We start from the raw sequence: 15,563 nt of genomic DNA, 5'->3' as shown, positions 1-15,563 counted from the left end.
ATGGAACTGGAAGGTCTAAATGAATCTGTAGAGTACGGGGCAAAGATTAGAAAAGAGTTTTCCCTCCAGAAAAGCGAGACATTTCTCAACCATGGATCATTTGGTGCTGTTCCAAAGTGTGTCCAACAAGTGCAACGAAGGTAAATTTCTAGCGGATTACTTTTGTGGAAGGCTGTGTGTGCGACCTAACACCAAGTTATTCGATCAATTTTGTTTCTTAACATTACTGAAAATATGATCAGTGTTGAAAAAGATTTACTTTCCATCATGGACTCAGACGCCTAAGACAGCAAACTTCATATCTATTGGTGACTTCAGATTCCTGGATGAGATGGAAAGACACCCCGATGACTGGTACAGGAGGAATGCTTACACGTACTGGCAGGAATCACAGAAGGCAGCAGCAGACTTCATGCATTGTGAACAGCAGGATCTGGTGTTTGTGGAGAATACGACCACAGGTAGCAGTTGTAATGATTCTACCGGTCTGACATTGTAATCAGCTTTTGTCGCCCTTATTCATTAACACGTTGGAGACATGTTTCAGGCACAAATACATAGCCAAAACAGTATACAACATCCGTCAGGGCAACAGTTTGCACTTATAATGTCCAGTTACAACATTGATACAAAGCAAAATGTAGCTATGTATATATGTCATTTGCATGCCTTCAAATTTAAAAGTCTGTACCTACTTCGAAATTGATGCATGTACGAGAAGCATTATCTATATTCACGCATGAACAAAGAAACTAATATAAACTGACCGGCAAAAGAAAGTATACATGGTTTTCAAGAGGTCATTACCATTAACCCAGACTACCTAGACACACAAAACATAATACAGAGGTGTTAGCAACATCTGTACTCAACCTGAGATAAATATCACACGCATACTACAGAAACACGTGGCGTCAGACATACGCAAGTGAATTTCACTGCAGGTATCAAATTACTACGTTGGGGCGACATGTTTCAGTGTATATTTTACCTTCAAAAATTTTCTTTAAAATTTGAGAAATGGTAACCTTTGGTATTCGTTCTTTTGCCGGTCAGTTTATGTGCTTATCTGTGTTGTAATGGGCCGGTGCCCTGTATATCAACTGAAAAAAGGTATATGTATCAGGCATATAGTGATGGTTCAGGGATTCCTGTTCCTGAATTATACAATATGTTATGTTAAGTTAGATTCTCGTACAGGTCGGGTTCGAGTCCAGGATTCAGGGTTTGTCAGCACCATATTTGTTTCACTAAAGATATTTCCATGTCACATATGTTCTCGTCACGATATGGCTGAAATATTGCCGATGTGACGTTAAATAATAACTCACTCACTCACTAAAGATAATTCCTCATTGTGATTCGATATCATCATCATCGTTTCACTTTGGCCCTTATCAATGTTAACCGCAGGGGAGGGCGGTTTGGGAGGTTCTTAGATTGGTAGACCCATGTTGTGTCTAATTAGGCAGACTACGTTTACCCTAACATGCCTTTGTTTACTCTGGGTACCCGGTAGTGAGGCCTTGGGATAGAGACAGGTTCGCCAGCATGGTTTTTAGTAACTCAAGGCACCGATCCTTCCGCACTCTTCAATGCATATATCCCATGTTTTTCTGCTAAGACAAAAGACATTTGTCTAAATGTCCACTTTGTTCACCATGCAGTTAATCGGTACCGGTGGAATGATACAGTAAAGTGGCTGTTAACCTTTTAAACGTAGGTCACCTGCAACTAAGGAATCATGCAGCAATTATTTCCAAAATAAAGTCACATTTTGACATTAGGGAAATCTTGTAAATGCAAATTCAATGCTTAATGACAACATGATAAATTTAATCACAGGTATAAACACAGTGCTGAAGTGCTGCCCTTACAAGCCTGGGGATATTCTGATGTACACAACTCTGACATTTAGGCCTGTAGCCTACACCTGTCAGGCCACAGCGGATCTCTTTAAGGGTGAGGCGGCGGAAAATTAAGATAATAATCATAATGAGCTTGAAGGTATTGGAACGCGGATCCACAATCTGCTGATGCGGTAATCCATATGAAACTCGTATCAATTTTTTTTTGAAAGTGTATTTGATAAATTGGCTAAACAACAAACAAATCTTCTCAGCTCCCACCATGGGCGTCTCTTTCCCGATACAGAGCTAAAATAGGACAACCAGACAAAGCGAGGATATTTTGAAGAGTGAAAGATACATGTGATACTGACATGGTGCTGGTTGGCATTGCATCTTTATCGTGTGACGTGAGCAATTATTTTAGGAATGCAAATGTATATATGTGAAGAAAACATGAATGATTGAGTTAGCCATGTCAATATATATACGTTTCTCTTTTTCAAAATTTTAACAGGATTTTTAAAACTACACGTGGAGGAATCTGGGGTAAAGGGAAGGGTGTATCGAATGGTCTGTGTGTGTGTGTGCGTGTGTGTTTGTGTTGGCAGTGTATGAAATAAGCCAAATGTCCAACATCAGGGTTATCAGCCCAAAATGGATTTAACTAGACCAAATATGATGAATTTACTCAAATATATTGAACATATAAATTTTTTACCGGACCATCGCACTGGCTAGCTGTAAATGTAGACTGTCCGTCAGAAAACTAGACCGTCTCGGTCGGTCGGACGGGCCTTATTTCATACACTGGTGTTGGTTTGTGTTTTTGTGTTGGTGTGCATGGATGTGTTAGTTTGTGGGTATGTGTTGATTGCATGTATCTGTTAGTTTGAGTGAATGTGTATGCATGTATGTGTTGCTCTGTGTGTATGTGTTTTGGTTGGTGTGTCTGTGTTGGCGTGCATGCATGTGTTAGTTTGTGTGTGTGTGTTGGTGTGCATGTATCTGTTAGTTTATGTGTGTGTTGGTGTGCATGTATCTGTTTGTGTGAATGTGTTGATGTGTATGTATGTGTGTTGGTTTGTGCGTGTGTGTGTGTTGGTGTGCATGTATCTGTTTGTGTGAATGTGTTGATGTGTATGTATGTGTGATGGTTTGTGTGTGTGTGTGTTGGTGTGCATGTATCTGTTTGTGTGCATGTGTTGATGTGTATGCATGTGTGTTGGTTTGTGTGTGTTGGTGTGCATGTATCTGTTTGTGTGAATGTGTTGATGTGTATGTATGTGTGTGTGTGTTGGTGTGCATGTATCTGTTTGTGTGAATGTGTTGATGTGTATGCATGTGTTTTGGTGTGCATGTATCTGTTTGTGTGAATGTGTTGATGTGTATGCATGTGTGTTGGTTTGTGTGTGTATGTGTGTTGGATTGTGAGTGTGTAAGTTGGTTTGTGTGTATGTGTGTTGGTTTGTGTGTATGTGTGGGTTGGTTTGCATCTATATGTGAGTGCGTTTGTGTCGTTGTGTGTGTGTATACATGTGTGTATATGTTTGGGGATAGCAGGGAATCAGGGAATGTCACAGAAACTCCAAATTATGAGAAAGACAATTCGCAACTTGTGAAGCATAATACCCACAATGCTATTATGAAAACACTGACAACATAATGACTCCAGACAGGGTTCTCCATAGGCGTCATGTTGGAAAGTAGATGTGGTAGTACTTAGTGATATGGAGAAGTTCCACAACATACCTGAGTCATTCTCAAAAGATGCCGCTTTTTCCCGTATCAGGATGAAAACCTCAATAAAACCGTCAAATTTTATCAGTGTGTTAACAATCTGATTTCTCCTTCATAAACAATATCTAACCTTACTTGGAATGTTTTTATCACAAACAAAAGGACCAAATAATGTTTATTTTTTTCCTTTTTTTGTAACCAGGGACATGCATTTTGCCATGTATCGAGGTGCAAAAACCTAACATCATGTGTCTACTGCGCACTAAATTTTATTTAAGAAGGTATTGTTTCTGGAGTGGTTGAAAAGAATAGACCCTTTGCCCATTCCTGGTAGACGTTCATCATTTTCAAGCTGAATTTTGATATAAAAAAAACAACTTTTTTCTCTTGTATACAAGAAAAATGTCTTTCCAGTAACAGTTCCATAGAATTATGAATAATTATTGATCCCTCATCCTGTGAAAGTGGAACTATATGTTATGCTTATCAACAACTTCTGGTTGAGAGTGATGAACATGTGGTGTTGAGTTCAAGACAATTTTTTTAAAGAAAATCAAGTTGAAAAGGTCAGCATTTGCGAGTATTTTTTATCGGTGCCTTTTAGATAACACCAATTATCCAAAAAATACCACTTTGCATTTAGAGCCATAATTTTAACATAAGAATGTTGCCTGAATTGGAAAGGGACTAGTCATTATTTTTCTCTTAATTTTATTCTTACAATTTGTCTTTCATATAACAGTCTTTCTGTAACAGCTATTTTGTTATTGGGAAAGACCTTGAATGTTGCTTCAAAGAAACATCAATATTGGTTAGTCACATATTCTTTTATTTTAATGTCAATGTCATTAACAGTTGATTTGTGGTAATGACCTAAGGTTTATATATGCTGAGGCTGAAACATATTTTACACTTTCTGGTCTGAATGCAATCATACTAACTTTTGTCAAAGGTCGTTATTGGAAAGACAATTCTGTAACTGCAAAGACAATTAAATACAAATTTGAAAATAAACGTTATCTCTGGTAGGTCTTTGTTCATGTAGATTTGCTTTGTGACCTTTAAGATTATATTTTGAGTAACAATTCCTATTTTCCCTAAAAATTTGTATGCTATGTCTTTCAAAAATAGCTGTTACTTAAAAGACTTATGTTGTTACTGCAAAGACAGTTTAATACTAATTATCTTTCATTTTTCTGTCTTTCCTGATTCATTCAGATGAGCATCAAATATATGACGTAAGCTTTCTTTATGCTTCACAAGAAGTCTGTTCTAGAAACTTTGAATGCTATGCATTTTCAAAGACTGTTATTTGAAAGACAGTGTGTGACTGTGACTATAATAAATATGACATCGTAATGATCAGTCTGCAAAACCATCAAAGTGTTAACATCTAGTTTCCTATATAAAGTTAATGTGTCATAATCTGAAACAAAATTTCAATGAAACATTCATTTCTGTATATTTTTCAGACCTGGCAAGATGGGTATGACAAATGCGGAGATTAATTTTAGTGATTGATTTGTTACTTGATCTTAACTTTGATACTTTTGTTAGTTGCAAACCTGTTTGACAGTTTGAGGAAGATAATCTAAACTTGGATACGTTTGTTGGTTGCAAACCTGTTTGATAGTTTGAGGAATGTGATCCAAACTTGGATACTTTTGCTAGTTGCAAACCTGTTTGACAGTTTGATAAATTCATGGCAATTACAGTCAAACTTGTTGTGAAATGAGTTTCTGAGTTCCTAGAAAACAAATTTCAAAATGGTAACTGTTACTTTTATTGTTGTTTATTCAAGCACAATGTCTAAAGTTTTTATTGAACACCAGACTATATATTTTGCACTTCAAGTATGGTAAAAACAATACTTTCATAAATTGATTAATGTGAACCTATCTTATCTTCACTGCCATAGATGTATTCTTATCCTAGCTCAAATATACGATTGAATTGTCTTCTCTGTAACAAACATGTAATTGTTACTCGCCTTATTTGGAGATATAATTATATCATGTAACACCTACTATACTTCTGATGGTAACAGGCAAAAAAAACTTCCTTTCATTACAGATTGATCAAAGATATTTGCTACAATTAAATAGTTTTTCAAATATATTTGGCATACTTTCTTTCCAATAACATAGGGTGTCTTTGGCATAACGATACTGTATTTCATATAACAGGACTAAGTAAATGTTTTATAATCTAAAGAGTTTGTCAGACATTGTCAGAAATCACTCAGAAATATCAAAATGTTCTCTTCAAATCACCTTCAGTGCAATAATTTTTGAGGGAAGGCAAAGTACCCACAGATTTCACCTTTTCATCTGACACAGTGTAGAACAGGTTTATTTCATAAAAATGCAATTTTAGAACTGATTTTTTAAGTGTGAGTAACAAAATAACACATAAGGTAGATTTTACAATACAATATATTTACATATCAATGTATTTTTAAGAAAAATGTGGATATTACTGTTGTTGCAGGAAAGACATTGTGTCTTCGTCCTAATTAGTTTAATTAGTCTTCATAAAAATATGGCACATAATTAAGCCTCAAATACTATTGATATGTGAACCTTAACAACGTATCTTGCCATTTGTGAAAGAAAAGATTGACGATTTTGTATTTCAATTATGTTGTCTTTTGTACACCAAATAGCTGTAACTTTTGAGAATGTCTCACCTGCGTTTGTCTCATAACCACTGACTATATTCCTCTGATTCCCAGGAGTTCAACTCTTTGAGATGGAGATCCAATTTCCGATATCGAGTGAGGATGAGATTTGTGAGAAATATGAAGACTTCTTCAAATCCAACCTTAACACCAAAATTGCAATCATAGGTAAGTATTGTTCAGTATAGCCATAAACTGTTCAGATCCGGGTAGAATTGATCTTCAGCAACCCAAGGGAAACATCATTTGTGACTAATTTTGTCTTTTATTCAATTAAATGAGAACAACAGTTTTTAAAACATTTGTGTAACCAATATTCCGGAACTCATTAGTTAACAATATTGCAATCCATAATGTTTGAAAGGAATATGGAAACATACATGAACCATGTACCAGTATTAAAATGCATTCCATCCTGAACCCGTGAAGATCCGGGTTAGAATCAATCTTCAGTAACCCATGTTTCTCGTAAGAGGCGACTACCGGGATCGCGTGGTCATACTCGTTGACTTGATTGACATCGTATTCCAATTGTGAAGATTGACTCTTACGCTGTTGATTGTCTGGTCCCATGTAGCTGGAATATTGCTGAGTGCGGCGTAAAACACCAACCACCTAACCAAAGAGTATACCCATAACAAATATCGGTCCCCAGTATAATATGAGTGTGTTTCCATGACCAAACCTAGTAATATCTGCTTCAAAAGCACATGTTCCACAGCCCTCATGGCCACGTACTTATGTCTGTAATCAAATGTTGTATGGGAGTCGCCTAGAGTCGTCCAAAATCGCCCTCGTAATGTTTAGCCATGCTGTCTCAGTGTGTCATTGTATACCGACACTGTGGACAGTTAGCCGTCCACCAAACTAAACAGACATACAAAAGAAAGTACACACCTGATGCGTTGGTAAAATGTTTTCCTGAAAACAGCGTACTATGTAGAAAAGTGTTTTGACTGCGACTCACAAGTCGCACACATTGTCTACGTGTTGCAATAGCACCATAGATATCGTACCCAATTGGAACATTGCTAGCAAAATATTTACGTTGTTTTAATAGTCTCAAAACACCAGGTGTGTACTTTCTTTGTATATCAGTGAAGTTGGCCGAACCGCAACGCTAACTGCAACCCCCTGAGATATCGGAGTGCTGCGAAATGCTCTATTCACTCGCTTAATAATGATTTCGATTCTATCAGACACATAAACCCAAAGAAAGGCCAGGGCTCCGTTTCACGAACTGATCGTAGAGCTGTGATTCTCACATTTTAACGAACACTTATGACAGTCTTAGCTCTACGACTCCTCGTGAAATAGGAACCTGCTCAGCATCTTGGGCATCTTAGGATCTGGGTATCTTCTCGGCATCTTAGCATCTTCGGATGAATGACCAAAATAATGATTTTGCTGGATAACGTAAATATTGTCTTATGTATGTATTGACCCTAACCTGTAATTGTATGTCAGATGCCATCACCAGTCCATCAGCTGTGGTGATGCCGTTGAAGCGCCTCGTCGATCTGTGTCACAGGTATGGAGTTATGGCCGTTGTAGACGGTGCACATGCTGTTGGTACGCTTCCAGTCAATCTCACCGAACTCGGCGCCGATGTCTTTACGGGTAATTTGGATCTCATACCTTAGGAGAGAGAATTTATACGGACAGGTTTTCACGGATTGTTTTTGTTTCCGATTCAAAAACAAATTGTAACACAAATTAAAGTAACTTTAAGCATTTTCGTAAATGGATAATATTTCGAGCGGGCAAATGAGACAGTTGTCATCAGTATTGCAGCTGTGAAATGTGTTGCTCAAATCATAGAGAATTTGGTGTACATAATAAGTATGGTTTTACGCCGCCCATGATAATATTCCAGCAGTATTACCTATGAATTATATTCTAACATTGTTCCCACGTGAGAATCGAGAATCGAGTCCTTCGGCATGAAGGGCGACCGCCTTCATTATCAGACTGACTCGATGCCCGTCTATGTTTGGAAATGTAACATAATGAACAAAGAACAACTAACTGAATCCCTAACCCTTTAAGCCCTACCTTCACCCAAACCACTTCTCCTAAATCCGGAAGTAATGCTGTTGTTAACATGTTCTGTATAAGGTTCCCAGTTTTTAATAATCAAATAATAACAGTGGATGTTTATTTTGTACCAGTGTCCACTGGCATGCTCATGGCGCAAGTAAACTACAGACATAAAAGTATAAAATCTGTAAAATCATTTGAAGGCAGCCGTGAAAAGCTGTGTCTTTGGATTGTTCTTAAAGGAATCGACTGACTGACTGAGTTTGGTTTTACGCCAAACTCAGTCAGTCAGTCGATTCCTTTAAGAACAATCCAGAGATGTAGATAGTTTAATAGGTTGTAACAGAGGGTTTCATTGATGTGGGGCGACATGATAGAAGCTCCTCCAAAAGACGGAAACGAGCAGGTGGAACTGAAAGTAGATGTTGATCCTGAGAACAGAGAGTTGTAGTTGGTTTCTGTGAGGAGAGATGTTGAGGCTGGAGCAAGAATGTGAAGCCATTTAAACATCATACAGAAACTATATAATTTAGCAGGAAGCCAGTGTTGAGATTCCAAAGCAGGAATAATGTGATCGTACTGAGGAGTGAGTGAGTGAGTGAGTTATTATTTAATGTCACATCGGCAATATTTCAGCCATATCGTGACGAGAACACTTGACTGTACTTAGAAGTGAGAGAAATAACTCGGTCAGCTGGATTCTGTATTTGTTTTGTTTGTTGTTTAACCCCGCAGTCAGAAATAGTCCAGCTATATGGCGTCGGTCTGTAAATAATCGAGTCTGGACCACACAATCTAGTGATTACCAGCATGAGCACCGATCTGTAATAAAATTACATGTGTCAACCAAGTCAGCGAGCGTGACCACCCGATCCCATTGGTCGCCTCTTACGACAATCATGAAGACCAATTCTAACCCGGATCTTCACGGGTGCTGAATTCTGCACTTTTTGGTGCTTTAATGTTTATGTCTTATACAGGCAGTTTCCACAAGTGGCTGTTCACTCCCAGGGGCTGTGGAATGTTATACGTGAAGCGGGAACATCATACCTGGGTTCGCCCGCTGGTGACATGCTGGTTCCACGGACTGTCCCTGGACAAACAGTTCTTCCTAGTGGCTACTGCAGACCAGACCCCATTCACCACTGCCAACTATGCAGTTGAATTCTACCAGCGGATTGGAGGAATGGTAACTAACAGCAGCTCGGTGGCTGAATATATTTTGGTTTTGTTTCCAGAACGACATCCTTGCAGTGTATAACTCATTTGCTCGCTTTTCGGCTAACCAAACCACTCGAATATATCCCCGTAATTCTTGCGATCTAAAATTACACGCCCTTAAGTTTCATCAATGTTTTTACCAGCCGAAGAGAATTGGGTGAACGAAAAATAATTTTAGGATTTTCTAGCGTTTCAGGGAATATTATAGATTGTATTTATCGCAAAACTTATCGTATGGAATGGGACAGGCCACCATGTTGTTGAGGTCGCCAACACAACATCTTTCCTGGTGTTTAGCATTCTGGTTAGTTGGAGTTGAGAAGCATCAAACTGGTTGGTTAAGTTAAGGGCAGGTAATCTGGGATCGGGAGAACCACGGGAATGGCCAGGGTTTAATGAAATGAGAACCATGGAGAGTGAGTGAGTGAGTGAGTTAAAATTTAACGTCGCCTCGGCAATATTTCAGCCATATAGTGACGAGAAATGTTGTACATACACAATAAATACAAGTAGTTAAATAACTAGTAATCAACGGACTGTAAACTAAATAGAGTATGACAAAAAAAGAGTTAAAACTAGCTAGCATGTATATTTTAAAAGTAAAATACAATGTAAAAGTGGGCTATTGATCGCCAACAACTGAAGGTAGATGACCATACTATGGACCAAGGGGACTTACAATGCCTTTGCTACCTGCATGGATCCTTCCAGGATTTACACCATCCTTTCAGCTGCTGGCGATTGTAAGCAAATTTAGCCACAATTAAAATAAAAATAATAATGCTACAAGTAAAAAGGTGGAAGATTAAATTTTTCTTCGAATATTTACGTATCCTCTCAGGAGGACAATAATTTTACGGTACTTCAACCTTCCTTGAGGATACTGCCACTAACAATCTAAGGGGCTAATTTAACAACCAGTGATAAAATATATATCTATATACAAAACATAACCATCAACATTTATCAGTTAGTTCAATTTCTTTTAAAAAATTCAATAATTCAATGATAATTAATACTGCTAAAAAGATCCTTAACTGTTTTTGCACTAACATATTTATCCCTTGTGATGGAAAAAAGAAACATGCAGATATAGCAGATGACAGAACATTTATGCTAAAGATATAGACGGTCATAAAAATATAGACGGAAATGTGTATATTGCTTTTTTATTTTTGATTGTGATGGATTGTATGTATGTAAAATGTGTTGAATTTTCAAAAGATATTATTACCAACTGGTAAGGGTGTTACATGCTTGCAGACACAATTGGAAAAATTACCTAGTCATGTTCATGTCGTGAATCTGTTTCAGGATAAGATCATCGGCTACGCATCTAGTCTCGCCACAGAGGCACATGAGTATATTCTCAAGAAGCTCCAAGCAGAGCCATTACAGATACCTCAGAGTATGGAGTCTCCCACAATGAGGGTGATCCGACTGCCAGACTTGCCTCAGTACCCCTGTACACTGGTATGTGCCAAACATTTGTATTTATTACCCATACGGGCTAGGATACGCAGGTGATTATTTTTGTGAGAATCGCACATGTGCTTTTCAGTGATTCTCAACGTTGATTGGTCAGCTAAGCAGAAGAAATATGATTGGTTGACGGAACTACTTTTCATGATCCAAATTCATTGACAAATTCAATAAATTGTTGTCAAACCCCTGTAACGCCACCACTCTGCCCACTCATCGTCAACCTCAGACTGCAACCATGACGTCACAGTCTTTGTCGCATGCCGTAAATCTTCATTCTGTACATGCACTATTCTCAGGTCCAATTTACGATGGTGTATTCCACTTCAACATCTCGAATGACTCCTCTGTCAGTCGACCATCTGCTCCAAATAGGCGTATTCTTCCCATTGACTCGGATTCCGACTAGAGTTATCCTTCTTGGAACTGCTGTAACACGCCTTCCACAGAACAAAACGTTGTTTTATCTTCAGACTTGTTGAGTTTCTTGACAGAAAACGTTTTCTAGATGTATTCGTGGGATGGTTAACTTTTAGATTTCCCAACTTTTAACCGTTGACTTTCCCAAAAATTGACAGGTTTTCGTCAAAGTGTGTTTCAACACTACACCGTCACCCGTCACTACACACACGTCTGTCGTGAATTAACGATGTTCCAGCGCACTGACTTGATCAAATAACGTTTTAGCTGTTATTAAGTTCAATGATATTGCATTTAAAAGATCATTGTTATCATATTAACAAATGTTAAACATTTTTTTTGGTTGTATCCTAAAGCGGTTTTACGAAGTACTATTTTCCATAGCGTATTTATGTTATTACAGCCGAAGAAGTTAGGTTTAATACGCTCATGCATAGGAATCAGCTGTTTGAGGTCCTGTCTCCGGGTGTTTTTGCATTTCGTGGTTCCTCTTTTTGAATTACATTATGGGTAATAAATAGAATAGCCAACAAGGTACGAGTGATTACGGGAAATATGCACTCGTTGAAATAATGTTTTTAACACTATTTCAACTCGGGCATATTCACTCGTAATGTGTTGGTTTGAAAACCCTGAATCAGAGCAACCAACATCTAATCTTTTTAAGTATCATACAGTTGTTGCAAGAAAACGTTGACGCGGGGCATCAACCCTGTATCATGCGTTTATTGAAACGGCAAACAAATTAAATGTACAAGACAATTTCCCCAAAATCAGCACGGGCTTGGTAAGAACAATATTAACAATTCTGGTTTCAATTCATTCTGTTACATCTACACATTCTTTCTGACTACTGCCACTTTGGCACCTCCCATGATTTCAGTAAACTGCCTTAACAAATTCTGTATTGGAAAACCATTAGTCAAACCAACTGTTGAACAATTATGAAACGTACAACTTTATGGATGACAACTTCTTATTTATTGCATAGAGCGACGTTACATCGAAGCTTGATAACGTTGTCACCCATAACGTTGCATGTTTCATTTTTGACTCACCAACTTCTAGAATGCCTATCAAACAATGTTTAACAATTGTTTGACAGTTGACAGAAGTGCACATGCTTTGTATCTATTCAAGTCCCATAGACATTTGGGAACACCAGAAAGTAGACCTGAAGATTGCATTGTTAATTCAAATTTACATTTTAAGTAATTACAATGGCAAGAAACGCTATTCGGAATGTGACATAAAAACATAAGAAAGAAAATATCGTTTTGTTGGCTGTTTGCTGTCGAGGCAAGGTTCAAGCCTGGCAGCCTTCGGCTCATACACCTTGTTCATTATTCCCTCTCAATGCTGTGACAAATGTCCTTGTACAGGTTTTGAATTAATGTGTTTTTTTTTTAAAGATTAAAACTAAACAAGTAATAACATGCGGTAATGTGTAAAACACATATACCAAAGCTGCATTGTCTCAGACAAATATGTAGAATGCACGAACTATAAATATGCAGTTACCTCAAAAGTCACATAAACATTTTTTTTAGAACTGTTACCAAAAATTTTACCCTTTCTTACAATTGAATATAGATCATGGAAAAGACGTATGACACCTAAGTATGTAATAACGTGTGAAAAGTGACCAACTATGACTGACTGACTGACTGAGTTTAGTTTTACGCCGCTTTTAGCAATATGGGACACCAGAAATGGGCTTTACACACTGTACCAATGTGTGACCAACTAGGATAATACCTGACTACCCGATCCCTTCAGTTACCTCTTGCGACAGGCATGGGTTGCCGAAGACCCATTCTTACCCGGATTTGCATGTGGTAGACATGACAATGGGAGAATGAGTGAGTTAATATTTTAAGTCACATCGGCAATATTTCAGCCATATCGTGACTAAAACAAGTACTAAAGACATGATAAATACAGAGTTGAATCATAAAAATCCTGTCCAGGAAGATCACTAGTTTGTGAATCTAAATCTTTCTTACACATTACAATGTACAAACAGGTTGATCACCATAGTAGGGACCATGGGGACTTACAATGCTTTTGCTACCTGCATGGACCCTAGCTGGATTTACATCATCCCTTCAGTCGTTGGCGATTGTATTCCAGTTTAGAGTAAACATTAAAAGAACACATTTTCTACGATTAAGAACATGTAGTATGAACAAATCTTTGAATGAAGAGAGACTTACATACCCTCTCAGGGGGCCAATCATTTTACGCTACTTCCTTTGAAGGTATTGCCACAAATAGTCCAAGTCAATAATACATTCTAACAAATTAAAATTCCTTTACTAATTACAAAACAAAATAGAGAATTATCAATTAAATCAATTTCTTTTTAATAAAAACAATAATCAAATGAACATGTACATGTTTAAAAAGATCCTTAATCGTTTTTAAATTGAAATTGTTATCCATTGTGATGGAAAAATCAACGCAGTCAAGCAGGACATGCTTATCTGTGATTCTTTCATCACAAGGGATGCAAAACAGATAATGCGCAACTTTCAATAAATATTCATGTGTGTATCTGCTGTGGCCAATACAACATCGTCGTGTAATGACATCTTCAAATCTGGACTGACAGCCCATATAGGCGTGACCGATAGTTGGTTTAATTGCATGTAATTTATTAATACCCGCTTGAGGTTCCCACTTTTTGCATTAGATCACGGATATAGGATCTAATGACGGCTTTGTAATCAGAGTCTGAATGGACTGCAAACGTTCACATAATGTCTTGGAATTGTGCTGAGTTATTCATTGATGTGTCAAGAGATTATACACAAAACAATGTTTTTGATCCGCTTATAATGTCCATTTCTGTCATGATTTGATTACAGTGCCTATCTAATTTTGAATTCGTACTGACGTTTTGTTTGCTGCTGAGTATATTTAAGAGTTGTTAATATGGTGTTGGCGGTTGCTTCTGCTGTGAAGACGATGGAAGACTAAGTGGCACTAAGAATGTACTTCAGCGCGTCTCACAATTAGTCAACGTGTTTTCAACGTGCTACTTACAAAACGCTTTCGTGAAATAGACGAAGAAACTCTATTTATATCTGAGTCAGGTATACATGGATGTCTTTCAAGATAAGAAAACTAAGGTGAACAGTGTAATGACATAACAGTCATCCTGAAATTATGTCTGTAATTTTTCTTACCTTTATGTGGGCGCTCATTGAAAGAAACACATATAGTCATTCTATTTTCTGGTTATATTCCGTTCCACAGGACGCTGTGTCTCTTTGATATGTTAAACCAAGGATGAAAGTCATATTCATATCATTTAAAATTTAGATAACCCTTCTGTATAAAAAACGATAATGTTAATATAACGGAAGCCATTCTTCAACTTAATGGTTAAGTTGGTCTGGTGTTCTTTAACGCCGCACACAGCAATATTCCAGCTATATGGCGGCAGTCAGAAAGTAATCGAGTCTGGAACAGACAGTCAAGTGATTAGCATCATGAGCATCGACCCACGCATTTGGGATCCAATGAGATGTGCCAACCATGTCAGCGAGCCTGACCACCCGATCCCGTTAGTCTCCTCTTACGACAAGCATGGGTTACTGAAGGCCAGTTCTGACCCGGATCATCACAGGTCTGAATGGTTAAGCATAATTCTGCAGTCGAATTTACCGTTCATTGTTAATATTTATCCAAAGGCATAGTCTAAAGCGTAATAGTCATGCCATTTAAATTACAGGAAGGATCGATAGCATTCCACACGGACGTACGCTACAAGTACAACATCCAGTGTGCCATCGAGTTGATCCAGGGTCATCTACATCTCCGCATCAGTAGCCAGATATACAACACGATGGAGGAGTACAAGCGACTGGCAGACTGTCTCCTGGAAGTCATTCAAACTAGCAGGAAACCCTAGACAAAATAGTTCTAGCCTCACAAGTGTGAACATACCACGTATAATTTGTGTAATGTTCAAACGTTTTGAGTAGTTGCATTTTCAGCTTTGGTTGGGTTTGCTTTGGTTGTTGTTTAACGCCGCACTCAGCAATATTCCAGGTATATGGCGGCGGTCTGTAAATAATCGAGTCTGGACCAGACAATCCAGTGATCAACAGCATGAGCATCGATCT

At 37.9% G+C, this 15,563-nt stretch overlaps 1 protein-coding gene across 1 annotated transcript; it reads left to right on the top strand.

The window, feature by feature from the left end:
• Window positions 1-15,349, top strand: LOC124271612 (hercynylcysteine sulfoxide lyase-like). The gene is made up of 7 exons (XM_046706769.1): window positions 1-140; window positions 319-461; window positions 6,322-6,435; window positions 7,735-7,887; window positions 9,288-9,496; window positions 10,843-11,001; window positions 15,170-15,349. Exons 1-7 carry the CDS (start codon window positions 1-3, stop codon window positions 15,347-15,349), a joined length of 1,098 nt encoding a protein of 365 aa, XP_046562725.1.
• Window positions 15,350-15,563: the final 214 nt, after the last annotated feature.

Source organism: Haliotis rubra, unplaced genomic scaffold (assembly GCF_003918875.1).
Source record: "Haliotis rubra isolate DU_JTF1 unplaced genomic scaffold, ASM391887v1 Scf1028, whole genome shotgun sequence".
NCBI classification, from domain to species: Eukaryota; Metazoa; Mollusca; class Gastropoda; order Lepetellida; family Haliotidae; genus Haliotis; species Haliotis rubra.
This window is presented reverse-complemented; position numbering and strand designations above follow the sequence as displayed.

What these genes read in the sequence shown, in the direction of transcription:
- LOC124271612 (XM_046706769.1), top strand. Translation starts at nt 1, where the DNA reads ATGGAACTGGAAGGTCTAAATGAATCTGTAGAGTACGGGGCAAAGATT. An exon ending in GTCCAACAAGTGCAACGAAG is followed by an intron (nt 141 to 318) that starts GTAAATTTCTAG and finishes TGGTGACTTCAG; the next exon opens with ATTCCTGGATGAGATGGAAA. An exon ending in CTCAGTACCCCTGTACACTG is followed by an intron (nt 11,002 to 15,169) that starts GTATGTGCCAAA and finishes TTTAAATTACAG; the next exon opens with GAAGGATCGATAGCATTCCA.